The 20,798-nt window shown below is 32.8% G+C and overlaps 2 protein-coding genes across 4 annotated transcripts; one reads left to right on the top strand and one right to left on the bottom strand.

The window, feature by feature from the left end:
• The first annotated feature begins 938 nt into the window (after positions 1 to 938).
• On the top strand, positions 939 to 13,703 carry LOC119828799. Of its 3 annotated transcripts, none has more exons than XM_038351060.1 (2): positions 939 to 1,460; positions 12,245 to 13,703. In XM_038351060.1, the coding sequence occupies exons 1-2, from the start codon at positions 1,154 to 1,156 to the stop codon at positions 12,433 to 12,435; spliced, it is 498 nt and encodes a 165-aa protein (XP_038206988.1). In that variant the 5' UTR covers positions 939 to 1,153; the 3' UTR covers positions 12,436 to 13,703. The 3 variants fall into 3 exon arrangements, with proteins under 3 accessions (XP_038206988.1, XP_038206989.1, XP_038206987.1); XM_038351061.1 differs by lacking the exon at positions 939 to 1,460 and adding an exon at positions 5,621 to 6,476 and having other exon boundaries at positions 12,245 to 12,406; XM_038351059.1 differs by lacking the exon at positions 939 to 1,460 and adding an exon at positions 5,633 to 6,543.
• A 799-nt stretch (positions 13,704 to 14,502) lies between these two features.
• On the bottom strand, positions 14,503 to 20,184 carry LOC119828606 (digestive organ expansion factor homolog). Its single transcript, XM_038350817.1, has 8 exons — positions 19,683 to 20,184; positions 18,849 to 19,454; positions 18,515 to 18,757; positions 17,236 to 17,510; positions 16,339 to 16,494; positions 15,502 to 15,697; positions 14,923 to 15,099; positions 14,503 to 14,683 (listed from the first exon to the last, which is right to left on the bottom strand). The coding sequence occupies exons 1-8, from the start codon at positions 20,106 to 20,108 to the stop codon at positions 14,516 to 14,518; spliced, it is 2,247 nt and encodes a 748-aa protein (XP_038206745.1). The 5' UTR covers positions 20,109 to 20,184; the 3' UTR covers positions 14,503 to 14,515.
• Positions 20,185 to 20,798: the final 614 nt, after the last annotated feature.

The raw sequence follows: 20,798 nt of genomic DNA, 5'->3' as shown, positions 1-20,798 counted from the left end.
GTAGGTCTACGTCATTCAAAATTTAAAGAATTGAATTTCATAGATTTACTCTTACTACCTTTATAAAATCAATATTTATGAAACTATTTTTAATTATGTTTTAATCTGTAATAATATACTGTATATAATTGCTACAGAATACCACCATAAAACAAGCGCAATTAACAAAGATGTTATGCAACTACGTCGAAACTATGATACAATACAGTATGCTTACCTACTTGCCTACCGACTAGTAAGTGACTACATATTACTCAATAATTAATACCGTGGTTAATGAACCTATGCTATATTTAATGATAGCTATTTAAATTTAATACGTTATATACTAATGGAAAACTAATATAACGGAAGAAACGAAAAATAATACATTATAAATATAAACTTTTTGTTTAATGTGTATTATATTTTACGGACTTCATTTGAAGGATTTCTTCACTCTTGAAGATAAACACCTTATCGATAATACAATTTAAGACTAGCTAATAATATTATGTGTCGACGACAGACGCCTTAATCAATTGGATCAAAGTAGAATGTTACATGTCAGCAATTTGTAATGAATATGAATATGCGTGTGTCAAATTACCTCAAATACCTACAATGCAGACAGAAAAACTCCAACGAATTTGTAGAAAATTTCTAAATATTTATCGAACTTAAGTCTTCATTTAAATTAATAGATAGGTAACAGCAAGTAAGTAAGTATAGCTAAAAGTATCGACGATTATTCCGAAAAGTTTATTTTGGCCAGTACGCATATATAAACAAGCCGGGGATAAAATTTTAATAACTTTCAAACTAAATCTATTTTGATATTTCCTCAATATGAATGAATTGCCAATGGCGGGCTTAGTATCTTCGGCAAGATATAAAATTTAATACGTCTTGTAGCATTCGTAATCCATGACGTGTGTGGACTGTATAGTTAATCGGTTTAGATCGAGAGCAGGCCGCGCGCAGAGCGTGGTCGCCGTCCGCCACACTCGCTTTGCTCATCCGCGAATCACCACACGCCGCCACTAATATTTGTAACTCTACCGGGAGACGCAATATAAGCGGGATGATGTACATTAAATAATGTTGCAATAAAATAAATATTCAAATAATGATAGCTTTAGAGCAATGAGAGCGAGGGGATGAATAGGTAGTGATGTCGGCTACTCAAGCCGAAGAGGAGAGTGCCGTGGAGGAGGTCGGTGCCATTGGCTCGGCACCTGCTCGAAACACGTACCGCGAAAAAAGTGCTAGTACTGTTGTTCGCGTGCTAACTGTTTTCGCATATCTCTTCTCCGTGTCCTTTGCTGCAATACTCCTTTCCGTGTACTACATATGTGTGTGGAAGTCTCCAGAATTAACGGAAGCTCAGGGACAAGTAAGCGAAGTAAGCGCAAGACGCGCTGATGACTTTGATTATCGCCCAACGTTCACGGGCGACAACGAGACGTTCAATTTCACGGGTATGAATTATTTATGAGTTATCCTCCTATAAAAGCATGTTTTCCAATCTCCTCTTACATTAACTTAAAAAGAAAATTGAATAATGTTATCTTCAATCCATAATGCAAAGTTGAATACCTACGAATCGCTATAACGCTTTCTCTTTAATTGAGGAGCATATTTTTATGCTACGAGATCCTTTCATAAATAACTGAACCTAAATATTCAATTTTAAGTAAGTTAGCCCAATATTCCTAACAAATTCCAACATTCTCATGAATATCTATTTCAAATGAAAATTATTGTTTTGATCTCTCTTTTTTAAATCCAAATTTTCATATGATATGCATGTCCTCGCTTGTCCAAGTAGTATTTAGAATACCCTCAATATCAAATTATAAGTTGAACGTAGAGTCTATTAATCTTCAAATGATAAAAATAAGTGGATATAATTTAGCTTGGAAATGAATGTAAGGTACACATAAACTATACACTTTTTGGAAATTATTTTAGTACTTAGATAATTTGAATATACCTACGCGTACGTGCTAACATGTAGTAGCCTTTCAGACCAACATCGAGATTTACCACAAATAAAAATGAATATTTTAAACGAAAAATTACTATTTTATATTTGAAAAATATTTAGTTCGCGTGGACAAACCTACAAAATCACGAAAATGATTAGTATCAAAATCGTTATTTCATCATGAATTGAAACGACTTTAAAATTACGTTTTGTGTGTGATGTATATAAAAAAATCTAGAAATCCCACCAGAATCTACATGAAAAAAGAATAGAAATATTTTTAACGCATAATCTACAGAAAGCTCGCTTTTGCTCGCAGGTTTTTCAGCGGGTGAAACCACGTGGTTCAACTGTACTATATATTACATTGGTAATAAATAGTGATATTCCGATTAAATGTATATTATACATTAATTACTGAAACTAAACAATTTTAGATTATTTAGGATTTACTGAGGTTGAAAGGGTTAAGGGTTTATGTTCAGGAGAGATAGTTTATTTATTGATTTTATACCTCATAAAATTTTTTCATTATAAAAAGTCATATCACTGGTTTGTTCAATGTAACAATTAGTCATAACAACAATTAAAGTTATTATGTAACGCAATAATAGTTAGTGCTTGTTACTCTGATTAACGCTTAACATGGATTCAATAAGTAGGTACTTGAGCGGATAATTCGTAATAATATCCAATGTTTGTAGAGTGTGGGTGTAGTTTGGACGCGAGGGGTTTTCTGTAATCCAATTAGCTAACCCAATTGTGTCGAACTGAACATCAATTACATTCTTGTATTAATTGTTGCTATACAATATGTTCATATGCTTAAATAGTTATAATAATTTACTTTTGCCGTTGCGTAGGTATGCAAAATGACAACCACTTCATTTTCACCATACACTATGACATTTCTAGATGACTGAGGAGTGCACTTTCCGTAGCTGCTCATTACCTTTAGTTTTAACTAACATATCAACGGACTGATACGCACATTCTATAGAGAATTGATACAATGTTGGTACTTGTGATATCAGTGAATATATTTAAACATAACTGTATCTAATGTTATTTCATCTTAACGCGACGTAGACGTTCTTTTGTTTATTAGGTAAGGCAACTTTCTCACCCTTTAATTATTTGGTGTATTTACACATTCGTGTTCGCTATCGCCTCGCTATTCGCTCGATTGTGTAAATGCAGCATAACTGTTTACTTCACTTTTACTTATTGTAAAAGAGCTTGGAGAAGCTATGTAGACCAAAAATAGATTTTAAACGACATCCTCTTCGCATGTTTGATCCTAAATGCGAATGTCGAAATGGAAACCAAATTTTGTTCTATTTTTGCCGCAGTTTTAACTTAATATTTATAAATAACTAGCTGCACCCGGCAAACGCTGTTCTGCCTTACTCTTATCATTTAGGGGTGTGAAAAATAGATGTTAGCCGATTCTCAGACCTACCCAATATGCTTACCAAATTTCAGAGGAATCGGTCAAGCCGTTTCGGAGGAGTATAGAGACTAACATTGTGACACGAGAATTTTATATATAAGAGATAAGTGAATGCGTAGATCAATTCAATCTACGGAAGTCCCACATGGAGACATATTTAATTTGTAGCCTACACAGCTATTCCACTGTTGACAAATTAAACATATGATGTTATTAACTATACACCAGTTCACCGAACTAAACAAATGTTAGGTACTTTCACGCCGATCTCCTATGAAGGTGCGGAACCTTCCTTGGTGCGAGCTAGCCGAATTAGTGCCGAAGCGTGCTTGATTCCTTATTTAAGTATTGTAGCTACTAATAAATAAATCAATACAAAATTATTTAGCATTGTCACTCCGACCGTGGCTTCGCTCGCGTGGAATTCGATTATATCGCGCGACATGGTAAGGAGTATTTTTTTCGCATAAAAAGTTATGCTATGTCCTTTCCCAAGTTCAGCTCCTTCTTCATACCAAATTTCATCAAAATCAGTTTGACAATAACGAACTTTAATCCCCTGTTTCAACCCCTTCTTCCTTTAATATTAGTCGGGGTTTCAAGTACAAAGTTGGCGTTTCTATACCTTTCTATTTCTATCATTCTTTTTTATGGAATAGCTAATAATGTTAACTATTTTTAATAAGGGATGAGAGAGTGTCATAAACGTAAGAGTAGACGATTATAATCAGAAAGCTTCGAACTGCTAAGCTATCGGGAGTTACACAGTATTATTGTTACTCAATATAAAAATAGACTTATGCTGTCGTGGGATATTTTTATACAATTTTAAGAAGAACATATCTATCCTACTTGATTTCTGTGTAGCTTTAACCACTTAGGTGGCACCCGCGACCAAGCTTAAAAAATGGAATAAATTCTCCCGTTTTCCCAACATTTCCCTTCACTGCTCGGCTCCTATTGATAGCAGCGTGATGAAAAGTATGCTATAACCACAGGAGTATGAAAAATATGGGGCGAACAGTGGGTTTTATTTGGTAGGTCGGAAGGCCTAATCCCCAAAAAAATGGTCTGCCACTTAGAGGTGGTTGTGGTCCTGCAAAATGTTTTTCTTTTTATTGAATTATTCTATTAATTAAATGTACCAATTACTCCGTTTTATCTTTAATTTATTACTTAAGCTTTCAAGTTCTAGCCGATCAAAGTAAGGTTGCGTGTCGCTTTTTGTGCTATTATTCCCCAGAGTAAAGGAATTCCTGATACATAATAATTAATAGATAGATAACAAATAAACAAAATATAAGTAAGTTATTTCAAAAAAATTCACTTACCCCGTCACGTATTCGTAACGAATAACGATACTATGAAACGTAACTAACGTTATACGTATATGGCGTTATATTAACTTAGATAACTCTTTGCAGAACTGCTTATATGTCATGAGAAAACTGGCAAGATATCTTCACTAATACGTATGCTAAAATAACATTTAAAAATTGGTGTAATAAAATAAAATGTAATTTAAAAAAATATTTGCACGTTCAACTACGAGCTGAATGTGTAAGAAACTTGTACAAATAGTCATTTTTAATTTAAATTTGAAAAAAAATATATTTTTTTTTTTCTTGTACGTATTTTTTGGTTCACTGTTTAGAAATTTAAAATACTGTATATATTTTACGGTCAAGTAGTATAAATGAATGTTATAATACAAATAGTAATACTTGTATAATATTAATCGATATTAAATAATATTGAGCAAATATTGTTCCATTTTTTTATATTTTGAATCCAAAAATAAAAGAGAATGAGTGTTTACTAATGGGTATTATAATGCAGATATCCAATTTTAAAGGAACACAAGGAGAGACTAAATAACAAGAATTTTATCCATTCATTAATCTTTCTCAAATCTTCAACTACGTTATTTAAATTGTACAAAAACTAACTAAACCATTTCATATTTTCGTTTCATTTTTTAATTTATATAAGCTTTACACTGAATAATAAATTACCTGCTCTTGTAAGTGTTTTATTATATTATGTATGCATATTAGATACATAGAAAATATATATGAGTACGTTCAAAATTTATGATCTTGAATGGCATAGATATCGTTAGACGTTGCAAATTTCATTTGCGAAATTTTATTGATCAAAGTGGTTGTATGCGGAGGCGGAGGCAGAGGCGCGCGCCTAGCCGCCCGCCCGGCCGCCGCCGCGCTTGTCACATGTCGCGAGCCTGTCACCCGCTTCCACAATACTTGTCACTAATAACGCGACGAGCTTTGCCAAATTAACATTGTTTGCACATTGTTATACGCCGGCCGTACTCGACACAAATAACCTCCCGTTTTCCGAAACATCCGACAGCCCGTTAATGCTAACACGCGCTACATAACGCTTTGACTGAACTGAGGATATCAAAAAATATGTTAAAATATATTTACATTTCGTTGATTTCACATAAACACAGAAGTAATTGATAAAAACGTTAAGTACAACGGACGACTACTCATAACAAACGTAACACGATCGTGAGGCTACGTCAGTAACTGGAATAGATCTCATATTAACGTGAGCGTGAAATTAAAGGATAAACAAATGAAGACTGAAGCGTGCGCCATAATAATGAAACAACAGTCGGCATCAGGAGGTGTCAAGCTGCAGACACGGGCGGCGTGACCCGGCGAAAGGGCCCGGTTGAGGCGCATTGACCGAACTGGGGCATATCGATAAGTGTGCCCTAGTTACCCGGTTTTATGAGGACGGCAAAGTCGTGGTGCATTTTGGACGAGAGCGTCGCCGGTGATGTCGGCCAAATCGTACACAACGGGCAGCATGCGTTCGTGCGCGGGCTCCGTGCGGCTGGGGACGGCTGCCGGCCACGAGGTAGTGCTGGACGCGCTCTACGACAGGAAGCGAGACAAGAAAAGCGTCCGCGTGCTCACCGTCATCATTTACGTGTTCTGCGTGTCGCTCGCCGCCATCATGCTGTCCCTGTACTACGTGTTCTTCTGGGAGCCCAAGGACGCGCAATACGCGCAGCGCAAGGTGTCAAATACAGTAACGCAGCCACCCAGCACCACACCAATGCCCACATGCTTTATGACCCACACTGGTAGGTTACACCACTAACACGCTTACTTGACTGTCTCTATTTACTTATTTCGGATTTTAAATAACGCAAATTCGGTATACAGACATTTTTTATCAAGATACTGATACTAAACCCACTCTATACTTAACATTTATTGTAAATATTACACTTGTGCTCTTGAATAGAATTTTGCACATTTTGTAGAGTCACTACTATGTACAGTTTCGTTAAAATAAATACTTGAGTGTGCTTTCTTGTAGATGTAAGAGTAGTTTTCCTGTGTGTGCTTATTGTACAGATCATGAATTTTTTTAATAAATAAGAAGAATATTCTTTTTGCAAGTTTAAAGGTAAATAATATATGCTACTTCGGTGAATTTTTGTTGTACTAATCTATTACTAATCGGAGACTTAGCGTTTCCGATTGATTCATTACATTTTTATAACGATTTTATGACATTTAATTACATATATTTAAGTGCTTTAGGTTACTGCAAAAACAATTTAACAGCAAAACGCGTAGTATTTACGACAGGATCATTCACCATAGACCATTAAACGTAATAACAGCCCATTATAAAACAGCGTCTTTCATCTTTTCATTCAGCGTGGCGTTAGTTAAATCGTTTAGAACGTTTTTTTTTATTTGCATAAACATAAAAATTGTATCAATTCTTTTTATACCTTAGATACTGATCCTGAATTAGAAATATGTTGCACTAAATATCACTTGATTCGTATACATACAATATATACTTAAAACACATTGCTTGTCTTGATACTTGTAACTTGTTCTTTCGACGTAGGTGCTTATTTAGGATTTAGTGAATCATACCTCGTTAGTCTCATTTTTAGTCTAATTTGGTAACGTATCAAATAACCTACTCAGTTTAAACAGACATAAAACATAAGAGATCTTAATGAGGCCAATAACGATGTCGGAATATTTTTTTTTACTTTTTTAAAATAACTTAGCCATACAGGTATCTGTAGGTATGTGAAGGTATACACCTACACACTTAATCTTTTGAGGAACATACTTTCGCATTCAAGTATTATAGGACTTCGTCCGTGGTACATATATAGCCTACACTCAGTGAAGTTGAAGCTTTCTAATGGTGAAAGAATTTTAGAAATCGGTCCAGTCATTTTTACTTGGAAACGTTACAAACATACAAAAATACAAAAGTTTCCCTATATAATATTAGTTTAGATAATTTATATGCCAACTTAGGTTTAGTGGTGAAATTTTTACATTCAGTCGAATTTTTACCTCCTCTAAAAATTTTTCAACCGATTTCATTTTTGAAAATGTTGATACTTATTCTAAAATTAATAACTAAGTAATGCGATTTGGCTTGGACCCTTTCAGTTTGCCCAATACGCTAATTATAATTTGTAATCAAAACGTTATGTAGGTATAAAATATTATGATTCAGTTTTTCGTTAGAATGAGTTTTTAATACCGAGCAATAATTAATTCTTGTTTTAACAAAGGCTTTAAATACAACTCAATCTTACTGGGACAAATGCGTTCTAACTATATATTATTGTGATTTGTGGTTCCAACGAAAATCGGCTTTTCTCGGTAACCTATTATATACATAATAGCTAGTATGTACTTAAAAATACGTGGAAATGTTTCGTGGGTATTTGGATAATAAATACAAACAATTTAAAAGATGAAAAAAGAGATAATAAATATACGTAGCGAAAATGTGTGTGTAAATTAAATTAGAATGAGATACATTTATTACTATTAAAAACATGTACGTACGTTTATAAATTTAAACAAAGAACTGATAGAACTGATTTCATATCATACATATTACATATCTTATGACAATAATTATTATAAAAAACGAATCTATGTAGATTGTAGAGTAGATCACATGAAACACATGGAAATATCAATACTATAACAATAGTTAGGTTCATAAGCAATCGTAGTTATTTATAGAATTTCATAATTGAGATACCTACTTTATCAATCTAATCACAAATTGCAAAGCCAAAGATAACTTTTTAGCTAGCAGCTACCTATGTTGCTGTAAAACAACGTTTTTATAAAACAATTGAAATTAATTTATTTTTGTTGTGTTTCTTTCTTCTACTCAATTTTAGAAACTTAAGTATTTTAAATTATTTATAGCCCAGCTATCGCTTTAGAATATTTTACTGTAACCATTTTGTATGTGATTTTTATTAACTTAAAATATATGGAATATATTTTTTACCTATGATCAGATAAAATTAGTTCATCGTCTGTGTTGGCCTCTAAGTATACCTATCCTCGACTCTTTTAGTATAATTAATAGATTTTTTTTACTCTACCATTAAATTTATGTAGGTATTTAATTAGAAGACTGTTTTATTCTAAACATTTATTTATTTAAATAAAACCTTTATGAAGTTAAATGCATTTAATGAAAATGTTTCTTTATTTAAATAAGACCATTATGAAGTTAAATGCAAAGTTAAATGATATTTGGTATTACTAATATCGCTCAATAAACGTTTGATACCATGCAACCAGCAAGTCTGTAGCAAATAGCAATAATTCTAAATATAGGTTTCGGCAGTTGCAATAACCAATACTCGGCTATTCACTGATCATGTTTATGGGATATAAATCACTAACGAATTCGCTGGAATTATTTAGAAGAGCGTGTTCATTTTCATATTTTTCGTTACTTAATTAAAAATCATTCATTATTAACATCAAAGAATATATGCAAATTATTTAGATAGAGCAAAACAATCAAATCAAATAATTATTAATAAAGCTTTATGTTCAGTTGTAGTCCAGTGGTGTCACATATAACATATTAATACTATACGAGGTAGTATCAGATACTATTTTCATTATTTTCATAATTAAGATTCTAAATTATGAATGTAGGTTATAGTATCCATAAACAGAGTACCAATCTAACAACTTGGCTTATTGTGACGAGGAATTATCATGCAAATTAATGGCAATTCTTTGTATTTGACGGTGAGGTATTCAAATGAATTTCCGTTTCAATAAAATAAAAACCACTAATTTGATACATCAAGTATGATGTTAAATAGATACCATATCAAAATTGCTTTTTTGCATTGAGAAAACATAATTTTTCTAAAAATTATTTACATAAAACTTATGAGAAGTACATATATGATTATTATTATATATTTTTATGGTATAATTGCTTCATAAGTTGTTTCTCTGAATATTGATTTGAAATTAAATTCTGTATAAATAGCTTCGAAGATCGAAGTACAAAACTATTAACGCCAACGACAGCTTTTTAAATACGGATAATCTTTGTGTATATTGCTAAGGCTTCTTAATGTTTTCTCAATTAAACAATGACTGTTGTTAATAATTAACAATTTATTTTTAATCGTTTGTCAAAGAAAGTTGACATTGTAGATTCTTTTAGCGCTTTATATAATGTATTGGATGTCAATTTTAATGGAGCTCTAAATTTATGTAAGTTTAATTTTATTCCGTCGCCATTGTTGGTTGATAGAGAATCGAACGTTTTTCAGTGCACAAGTCACTTGAATCGAAATGTAGCTGGTTAAATAAAAAATCGGCCAAGTGCAATTCAGGTTCACACCTAAGGGTTCCGTACAAGTAAGTTATAGAGCAAAACCAAAAAATGGGTCACAACCTTGACTCGACCTCGATTTTTTTTACATCAGTCTTTAATATTCCAACTGTGTTGGACAGTTGTACCATCGTTCATTAGTACTTAATAAAAAAAGTATCAGAAAATTTTAACTCAAGCAAAGTCGGGGCTAGAAGATATTATATATACTTGCTCGATTGACTTTAAACCAAAAGCAAGTATAAATAAAGCAGCTATCTATATATATATATCTTCATGAGGCTAACTACGTTACAGTTTATTTCGCCTCACATAAATCAACGTAAACTTTACCGAGAGCGAATTCAGTTTTTCTAAATATTTACAAGACCTCGTTTTTCCAACTAACACGTAAATAATTGTCGGCTTACTTTGACAGTTCTTATTATGAGAGTACTTCAAACTATGAATATACTCTGTTTGATTGTTTTCAACCGACTTCAAAAAAGGATTAGGTTCACAATTCGATCACAATTTTTTTTGGTGTTGGTTACCGCAGAACTTTCTACTGGTGGACCGATTTTGAGGAGTCTTTTTTTAAAGCTGGCGTCTTCCGTGTGGTCCCATTTTAATTCGGTATAACACTGACAATTTGAAGATGGTTTCGATTTTTGTTAAAAAATAATTTTTTATTCTAGTCTTTATGTTTAAATAGCGGTCCGCCCCGGCTTCGCCCGTGGTACATATATAGCCTAGAGCCTTCCTCAATAAACGGACTATCTAACACTGAAAGAATTTTTCAATCCAGACCAATAGTTCCTGAAATTATTGCGTTCAAACAAACAAACAAACTCTTCAGCTTTATAATATTAGCATAGAGTATAGATAAGCATCAAATCAACAAACAGTAATACGTGATTAATATTTTATTTAGATAAGTAATTGCATAAACAATCGGGAATTGGAAATTATTATTTTTTTGCCTATTCTTAAAACATAATTCAACAAAATGTAGAAAAATACTTCATAATAAATTAATTTATCTTTAAAGCCAGATCTCCTCATTCGTACCCATCAATCCAGAATTTAAAGACAAAATTAATCAATAATTACCTAGATCATTTGGAGACTACGTACCTTCTACAACTGTTATGAGGTCAATTTATATTAACCTAAGCATTCTAAGTGTATTTCTATCTAAGCATTGTTGAAAATACTTAACCTATAACATCTACAAAGGCAAGCATACTTCGCATGTACTTACAAGCGAAGTGTTTTGTTAGCGGATTTGTTTTTTATACAGATTGATAATACTTAAAATCAATAGATAATAAAGCAGTTAATTTTACAATAAAATATTTAATTAACTGAACATATGTATCCATAAATAATACGTTGAACATTCAAGACAATGAAATGGTTCGTATTAAGAGTCACACCCTGGGGTACCGACCGTGTGCCATTATGGTAAAGACGGTATTGATTACGTCGCCATTTTATAAAAGTCTCCAAATTCATTCCATTTTTCACTTAATTAAAAATTATAGACTCTAAATTACAATCTCAAGTAAACGTTTGTTATTTATAATGGTGTTCAAATTACTAGTATTAATTCGAATGCCTAAATCTGAAAATGATCGGCATTCCGACAACGACAAAAGTACTACTCACCAAAATATTGTGAGAATAAGGGTCCTTAGTGTTGCCCCGTGTACCATTATGGTAAAGACGATATTATGCGTATTATTTCCTATAAAGAACTGCATTAGGATCTTCAGAAACTTATAATTATTCATAATTTTAAATTAAATGTTAGTGTTCACATTTTTTATGTATGTAAGATAATGCCTTCCGTTAAAAATATAAGAAAATACATAAAAATACATATTATATTGCCTGGCAAGAACAATAAGTATAAAAAAATTTCGTGGTGCTCCGAACTGCCCAAAACTTGAAGCGCAAAGATTACTTTGCATTTACCATTTTAGTATGATATTAATTATCGCAAAAAATATTTGAACTTGGAAGGTCTACAATTAGCCAAAGATAGATGCTGTCCAAGTACCTGTGAGTTAACTCATAAGCGCGCGAAGTTTAAAAATGTTACTATTGAAAAACTTAAATGACTTTATTATTATTTACAGGACGAAGCAATACCTCAGTGAACGAATATATCGCTCAATCAACAATTGAAAACATCACCAGTTTTATGAATACAAATGAATCGTTATCATCTACAGAAGATTGGTTATCCAATGCCACAGCAACCTCGATGCAAGACAATTCAACAACGTACGACGATTCGGACTCACTACACATAAATAACGTTACATGACGTCGATATTACCAACTTAAATTGAAATACCGCAAGGTCTCTTTGATGAATTGAGATGGCAGTCAGCTGAATGCCTTCTTCGACCACTCAGGTTTTAAATTTTTCAAAGTTAGGTATACCTATGATTAACGTTTACGTTTTTAATTGTAGATAAGCCTACTTTTAAAATAATTTAGGCAATGATAATTATTTTTTGTAACGTGTATTTATTTAAAGATCTGCGCATGCGGTTGTTGAATTAAGTACGTGACATAGTTTATGTTAGTTAGTCTTGTGAACGAGTGAAATAAGTAGATGTAAATGATCTAAATTTAAGTATGTTGCTGAATATTTTACATGTTTAAAAATAGCAAGATATGTGTATAGAAATTGAGTCTATGTTAAAATTATGCTCTTTATACTGGATATTGTAAAATTAAATAGTTATTTATAATGTAAAATAATGAACACATCTATTCTAGCTAGGTATTGCTTTTATTTGTGAAATTAAATCAAAGATGTTTAAAACTTTAAGCTTTCGTTCGTGAAAGTCATTTTGAAGTTTTGAAATACATAAATTTTTTTAGGAAAACACAATAATTGTTTTTTATAGAAAAAAAAAAAATTATTTAAATATCCACGTTTACGCAACTGCCTTATATGTTATCCATTTCTTTATTAAAAATTCTCTCACGGTTATTTTACGTCGTCTATAATATAAGTCAGTTTCGTTCCTCACTATAGTCAATATTGAAAAGACCAGTCAAGAACATAAAATGTTTACTAATTGATATCCTCTGACGGAAGTTAAACCTGCATAAGTCTCATGAAGTCACAAGGGGTAAATGGATTAAATATTACATCAAATGGTTACATAAATTCTCGGTAAAGGACAAAGTTCTTATCGCTGCCTACTCTCTTATTACTCAGTCAGAAGACAATCTAATTACCTGTGTATGTAATAGCGATCTTCCCATTTTTAAATGATTTGTACTCCATCCAAGATAAAACGTTAAACGTGTGTATGCCACACACGTTTAACCTCACTCCATATGTAGCAAATACATTTCGTGAACAATTGTCACCATTTCTTTGCTGGATCGCGTTGGAATATTTTGCACAGAAAGCGCTGTCAAGTATAAATGATGAGAAGCTTACATATTTTGTGATACCAACATTCAGGCATTTGATACTTTTCATTAATAACGGTGCTATCTTCACATGTACGTAACTCATTAAAGCATTGTGTGAAAATTATCATTTGCCAAAATTGTGTAATAAACATTTTATGTTACCAACGTGGTTTTTATTCTTTATCCCTTTTACATAGAGAAAGCTTTATCCACACTCGTATAAACAGCACTCGTGATAGTTGTACGAGTAGGTATTTTCAATTACTTACGTTTATGTTACCAACCTAGAGGTTGAGTTATTGGAAAAAAGTCCTTCCCAATAGTCATGCACTCCTTCGATATTTACCTAATATAAAGGAACAACCTGAATTTATTCAACAAAAAATAATCGCATTTAAAAATAAAACATACATAACTTTGAAGGTATAACATTAGTAGGTATATGTGCTGGGGTTGCGTAGGAATTCCAACCAGAACCAATTGCCCCTTCACGGCTCGACGGAACACAGTATGCTGTCGAGTTTAGTCGGTAGTTCATTATTCCAAATTTAAAAAAAATATCCGTTAAAAAAAATATGTACTTATATAATACTACAATGTGCATTGTGGGCTTTTTTAAAGGTTAAAATAGTATTTCTTTTTTAACATAGCAAAAAATATAGTACTTAAATCTCTTCCATAAAAGCGGATAGCGCCGGTAAAGAAAGACCGAAGAAGTAACTGATGAAATTTTATCTATGTTTTTTTTCGTACTATATCATTTTTTATAATGCTTAGTACAATAGAGTGTAATGTAATAAAACCGACCGAGCAGTCGGCAGCCCCAATGTGGGTTGAGATTTGAATCGTGACCATTAAAATTAACGATTAATTATACCTTTTTTTTTTAACCAGACTTCAGTATTATACAAACTTTGATAATAATTATATAAAATGCAATAAATAAAACTAAATTATAACAAAATGATTTATTTTTCTCCAGTAACATACATATGTACAGATTTATCGGAAGCGGCCATGCGGGCCAGGCGTTGCGCGCCGAGCAAAGCGGCGGCACGTTGCATGTCATACTTGCAGTACAAAACCGTCGCGGTCATGTTGCAGTCGCTGCCGCCAAATTTGTTTTGATTGCTTTCCTGAATAAAAAAATAACGTATTGAAATTTGCCTTTGTCAATAAGGTATTCTTGTTAGGAGAAAAGAAAAAACATTGTAGAAAAATGTGTATAGTATCCTTATCACTTTATTCTATACTATACTTTTTACTTTAATAATACTTTTTACTTGATTTTATAATAAAAAATAAATTTGTAAAAATTAGTATTTTTAATTATAATATTTAAAAGAGTTACAATTGATGAAACATTTGAACAAACCTGCATTAAATTCAACATTTCCGAATAGAAATGTGGGTAAGTGGGCGGCTGGTAAAATATTATATGTCTTATGCCCTTTATTCGCAATCTCCTAAAGAAATGAACACGTTCGGAATATAGTAGGAAGTGTGCTTCGGTGTGGAAGAACATATCCCGAGCTCTAGCAATTTTTGCATCCTAAAAATATATACAGATTTTTTACACATATTCTTATTTATTTACATTATAATGCTTGAAAAATCTTTTTTTGCATGCATAACGCCTAGACTATGTATTGTATGTTTTTAAATACACTTTAAAATGTTCGCAGTTATTATCTTGAACTGATGAGTCTAATTGTTTATTTTACGTCAATGCTAGACAATATACATACATTAAGAATCACAAAAGTTCGTGTAAGAGGCGCTGTTATCGCCGTAAATCTTCTATAATATAGGTACTTTACGTAAGAGTGAATAAGAAAGAATGTTTACTCGGCCGTACTTCTGCAAATGTTCGTGGGCGGTGGTGACCGCTTAACAGTACAGCTCAATTGCCCCCTATTACAAATAAAAAAAATATAAAAATAAAAATTCCTACCTTTGAATATTCGCATATTTGTACAAAACTGATGTCCTCTTTCTTAAAATAATTACGTAACCTCACAAAGTCGAAATAACTGGGCACATAAATTAACGTATGACTCATCAGTGTATCCCTCTGTTTTGGGAGAATTTCCTTAATGAAATATTCGAATCTCAAATCAACAGATGCCAAAGGACTGGTGGCATTGAACCTGAAAAAGTTATTTTAGTAATGAATGAAATAAATATTTACTCCTGGTGAGCTGCCAGGCAGCACTTGCTTGTGCAGTAACAAATAAATATCTGAATATTTCATGTCAGTTATCGACGTTAATGAATAATTTTAGGAAACATTTAAAAACGAAAATGATTCTAAAACAAGCAACAGATGTCACCTGTATAGGATAGGCAAGAAGAAATAATAATTATTAAAATAAATAATAAATAATTTTTATATGTATGCTCAAGCAGTGGTGGCTCAGTGGTGAGAACCTCAGACTTCAAAATCGATAAGTCGGGGTTCGAGACCGGGTGAGCGTGCAGGAAATAAATTGATTTTTCAATTTATCTGCACGTGTGGATAACATCACCACTGCTTAAAACGGTGAAGGAAAACATCGTGAGGAAACCGACATGTCCAAGAGTCAAAAGAACGACGACATGTGACATCTGCCAATCCTCACTTGGCCAGCGTGGTGGATGATGGCCTGAACCCTCATAGGAGGCCTGTGTCCCAGCAGTGGGAACATGTATGGGCTGATGATGATGATATGTATGCTCAACAGGACAATTTTTCTAGTTTCATCAAGACATCATCTTAATTGATAAAAGACAACACTATTATCCAACATACCTGTGAAATAGCTGTGGAACCTGAACAATAACTTGCTGTATACTACCAACTTCAGTTGGATTTGCAATCACAACTCTTCCTGCATAATTTTGGCACTTTTTGTTTAGGACTGACCGTATCTCAGGCAATGAAATAGATGAGAAAAGCAAGGTTTGCCTGAAATCAAACATTAGAAACGATTTTACTGACAACACTTGAGATTAACTGATTGAATTAAAATTCATTAAAATTAAAAAAAGAAATGCCTATAATCTAATACTAGCTCGCATCGAAAGCTTAACGTAGTACGTGTTGGCGGTACGAGCAGGTAGATTGTCACATAGTAGCGTTTCTTAAGTTGGATTTATTTAAAAAGTAATAGAAAAAACTGACTTTTATTTACGAGTAATTAAGACTACCTCATATAAGTATTTACGATTTATACACGAATCTCGTAAAATTTGTGTACATTTTAAGAAAACAGTAAAGAATCATATTTTACTTCATTTTAAGTAATAGTAATAAGTGATATTAAGTAAGATTCAATTTTACACCCCCCACTCTTGTCTACATGCACTACACTCTAAATGCCTTACTTATTTAATGAATACTCCCGGGAATATGGAGATCCCATGCTCTCGTACGTTGCGTCTTAACCATACACTCAAAAAACGAGTCATCTTAAAAGGCCAATAAAGTGGAAAGCAGAATAGGAAGTTGAATTATCCTTTACGTTTTCCTTAGCTTTTGCCCGAAGCTTCACATGCGTTAATTCGCAGTAGTTTAATAGATATCATTATATATATAAAACTTCCTCTTGAATCAATCTATCTATTAAAAAAAAACCTCATCAAAAGGGACAGAGAAAGCGACTTTGTTTTATACTACGTAGTGATAATAAAATATTTTGACATAAACCTGTAATATTTAGACCAGCCATTGACAGCCCAAGAGCGGACCCTCGAAAAGTCAGTTCCGTGTGTCTTTTTGGGTTGTAAATGGAAATGATCTAAGATGTGCAGCAAATGATCCCAATTCTGCATGAGAAATACGTCTGCTTGGTCTAATATGAGCATTTCAATAGACGCCAAGAAATCATAGTCTCTTTCTTCTTCACCTTCAGCTCCCACAATCATTCGCAGTCCCAATGGAGATGCTATTAATATGTCAGATCCATAAAAATCTGTGTACAGCTGAAAAATGAGAGTACCTCATTGTATCTTTTAATTTTATCAGTCTTTAGACCAGCTCTGCGAGGTGTTGATAAATAAGGTTGAGATATGAGAAGCAAGCAAAAAATGGCCGTGCAGTTATGGATCACAAAATATTATAAAACCATAGCAGTAGTGTTTTTTTTTATGGTGGAGCAAGCAAAGGATCAGGTGGACGATCTTATGTTAAGTGGTCGATACCGCCTATAAACACTTATAACGCTCTTTTATGAAGGCCCGATTGAGCCCAGAGATGAGAACAGAACTCTATGTGTGTTCCCACCTGACCTATATACAGCTGTCTGTCTGTAAGTCATTGGTGAGGTTCTACAACAAATCGGGACTTTTAAGCGGTAAAGTCGAAAACCTACGTCTTCAACGGAGTGACCTCTACAAGATCAGGCTTACTTCTATTCGAGACTTCTTAGGGAGAAGCCTCGACTTCATCTCGAAATTCTTTGAGGTGTTTGCACGGCCGGGATGAAGAGCATCCCCTGTACTGCCATATGCATAGTCATGAATGTTACTGTTTTGCAACAAGTACAAGTAGCACACAGTCATGTGAGACACCAGCATTCACATAAAGAGGTTCAGAACAAAAACGGTCGATTGCGATTTGCGATTGCCTAATACTCTATCAGGAAGCTTGAATCCGACGACAAACAAATCCTAACCTTCAAGAGAACATAGACGTTGACAACTAATGTCACAACAGTTTACAACAGTTTGAATATGCTGTCTCACAGTGGATAACTTTCTGGTGTGAGGCTTGACCCAATTCATGCCAAAGCAATGTTCAACTCTCACTTATAAACAACAATAATAGTAAATATTAAATTCCATTACAATGTTGGTAACTGAAGAAAACATTAATATGTTTTATTCATTTGATTAGTAACTGCTTCATGTTTGTTAATTTTGTCATCAATAATAGAATATAAAACACTGACATTGACACTATGTTAGAAATGTGAATAAAAACTTGCTTTTAATGTTTTCTTGGTGAGTGTAAGCCCCAGCCTAAAAGTATCATCTGTGTTGCCACTAAATAGTAGTTCATAATCTTCAGGTTTAGGATTTTTAGTGGGCATTATTAGTTCTCCTCCAGTAAAATCATCTTCAAATCTATTCTTATTAACAACTTGTCCTGCTTCTTTTGGCACCACAATGTCTATAAGAGTTTTAACAACTCTATAAGCTGCATCCTTAAATGGAACTAATATTAAGACCTGGAACATAAATATCAGACAGGTATATCTATTATTTTAGCATGCCATATGTTATAGAATTTATTACACAATAAGAATATAACAAAATCACCTTTGGTCTCACTAAGCCTTGATCCCGATATTCATCAGTTATGTCCAATTTCTTAGCCAGTTTTGCATTATGGTGAAGAATTTTAGTTCTTGTTTTTAACATATGATTTGCCACATGTAAACAATATATATAACGAATCTCATCAGCATTCAAAAATGATCTTTCAGTATAATACAAATCCTGATAATTATTCATTATTGCAAATAACTCTTTTTGCAATGGTGTAAAGACTTCAGTTAATTCCAAATCGTTTTTAATAAGATTTTTTTTATTTGAAGCGACTATGTTGCCCCTAATTTGTGTTTTAATATTCAAGTGATCAAAGTTAACTATATTGAATGTGTGTGGCACAGTTCCTGTTGGTGCATATATTTTTTCCTCAAGAATGGAAACTTTTAATTTGGGTTTTTTATTTAGTGATTCTAATGGTTGTGGAATATTTACTACTAGGTTACCTAGTAAAGGCCAGGTTTTATTGAATTGTTTCTCGTTTGGAGGGCTATTTGATAGTGAAACTAATAATTCATCGGGCAAATCATATTCAAAATGACTTGTAAAAGGGTCATTGTCAGTTTCATCATTTTCTAGTTCAATTTCATCTGCAACCTAGAAAATAAATAAAAATTTATATTCAGCTCCTATGTTCCTACTGGGCTGCTGATTTTCTCAGTTTTTGTTTTACCAAATGGAGCAGTTGGAACATGGCTAATGTGATAAGAAATGAATAATTAAATTTAGGCATGTTTGTCTTCTCGACTGTTATAGACTGAACCATCACTGTTAGAAAAAGGAAAACAAATATCCTATGTAAATGTTTAAGATTTTGTTAATTACCACAATCTTTTCATCATCACCACTTTCATGTAAACCATTGTCCGTATCATTTGAAATATTACTTTCTTCCATGTTATTCATGACCCTATCATTATTTAAGGATTCATTGTCGCTAATAGAATCTTCGTCTTCACTCTCTATTACCAAGTTATTTTTATCCCGCTTAAAACAAGAAACTAACTGTTCATAAGTGTCATCTTCTTGTTCGCTTTCTGAAGATGTTTCCTGTTGCATTTTAAATTTTTCTTCCATTCGTTTTATTTTTATCAATTCTTCGGCAACTTTTTGTTTGTCTTTATAACGGTTAAAAATCGCTTTCTTATTTACAATATCTTTATCTTTTTCTTCGGCCTTCTTTCTTTTTTTGTATATAGATTTAAATGATCCTTTTCGTTTCTTGTTCATAAACTTTTTATTTTTACCCATCTTGAATGTTATTTCATTTGTCTATCATATTTTATTGACAAAAATATGACCCTTACTTCGAAAAAGACTAATATTTTTATTTTTTTATTTAAAAAAAACACTGTTTTACTATCACGTGGAATCGAGAATCTCGGATCTACATTCTAACACAGGGGTATGTCACTTCCATACTTTTGATGAATACGTAAGTTATCATGCCATCTATGGCGCAGCACTCATCAACTATTTTAGGATCGGGCCCAAATAGATCAATAGATGGCAGTAATATCTAGTTTCAAGTTTCATGTTTTTAACGTTTGGCGTTTGATACTTTTTCGGAGTTCGGACCGTTACGCTTCGTGTGTTCATATAATTTCTGTGTTTTCTTTATTTCCACGACTTGGCTTCATTTTCGGACTATCTTATTCTTATTCATAACTACCTGGCGCTGCTTTTGAACCCCGATCGATTGCAAAACTGATAACTTTGGCTAAACACCTCACGGACCTTTGAATTGCTTTGTGATTAGATTTTTTGGTTGAAAATCATGCCGAGATTGCAGGAATGGAAATGTTATTTTGGATGCTTAGTTGACGGTAAGTGATTAACACATATTTATCATTTGTTTAATGTGTAAGTTATATTGCCATTTGATTAGAACTTTCTAGCGTTTTTAACTTAATGATTCTTTATAATATTTCCTACTACAAA

Source organism: Zerene cesonia, chromosome 8, assembly GCF_012273895.1.
Source record: "Zerene cesonia ecotype Mississippi chromosome 8, Zerene_cesonia_1.1, whole genome shotgun sequence".
In the NCBI taxonomy this organism is placed as follows: Eukaryota; Metazoa; Arthropoda; class Insecta; order Lepidoptera; family Pieridae; genus Zerene; species Zerene cesonia.
The sequence above is the reverse complement of the archived record's forward strand: the minus strand, read 5'-3'. Positions and strand labels throughout refer to the sequence as shown.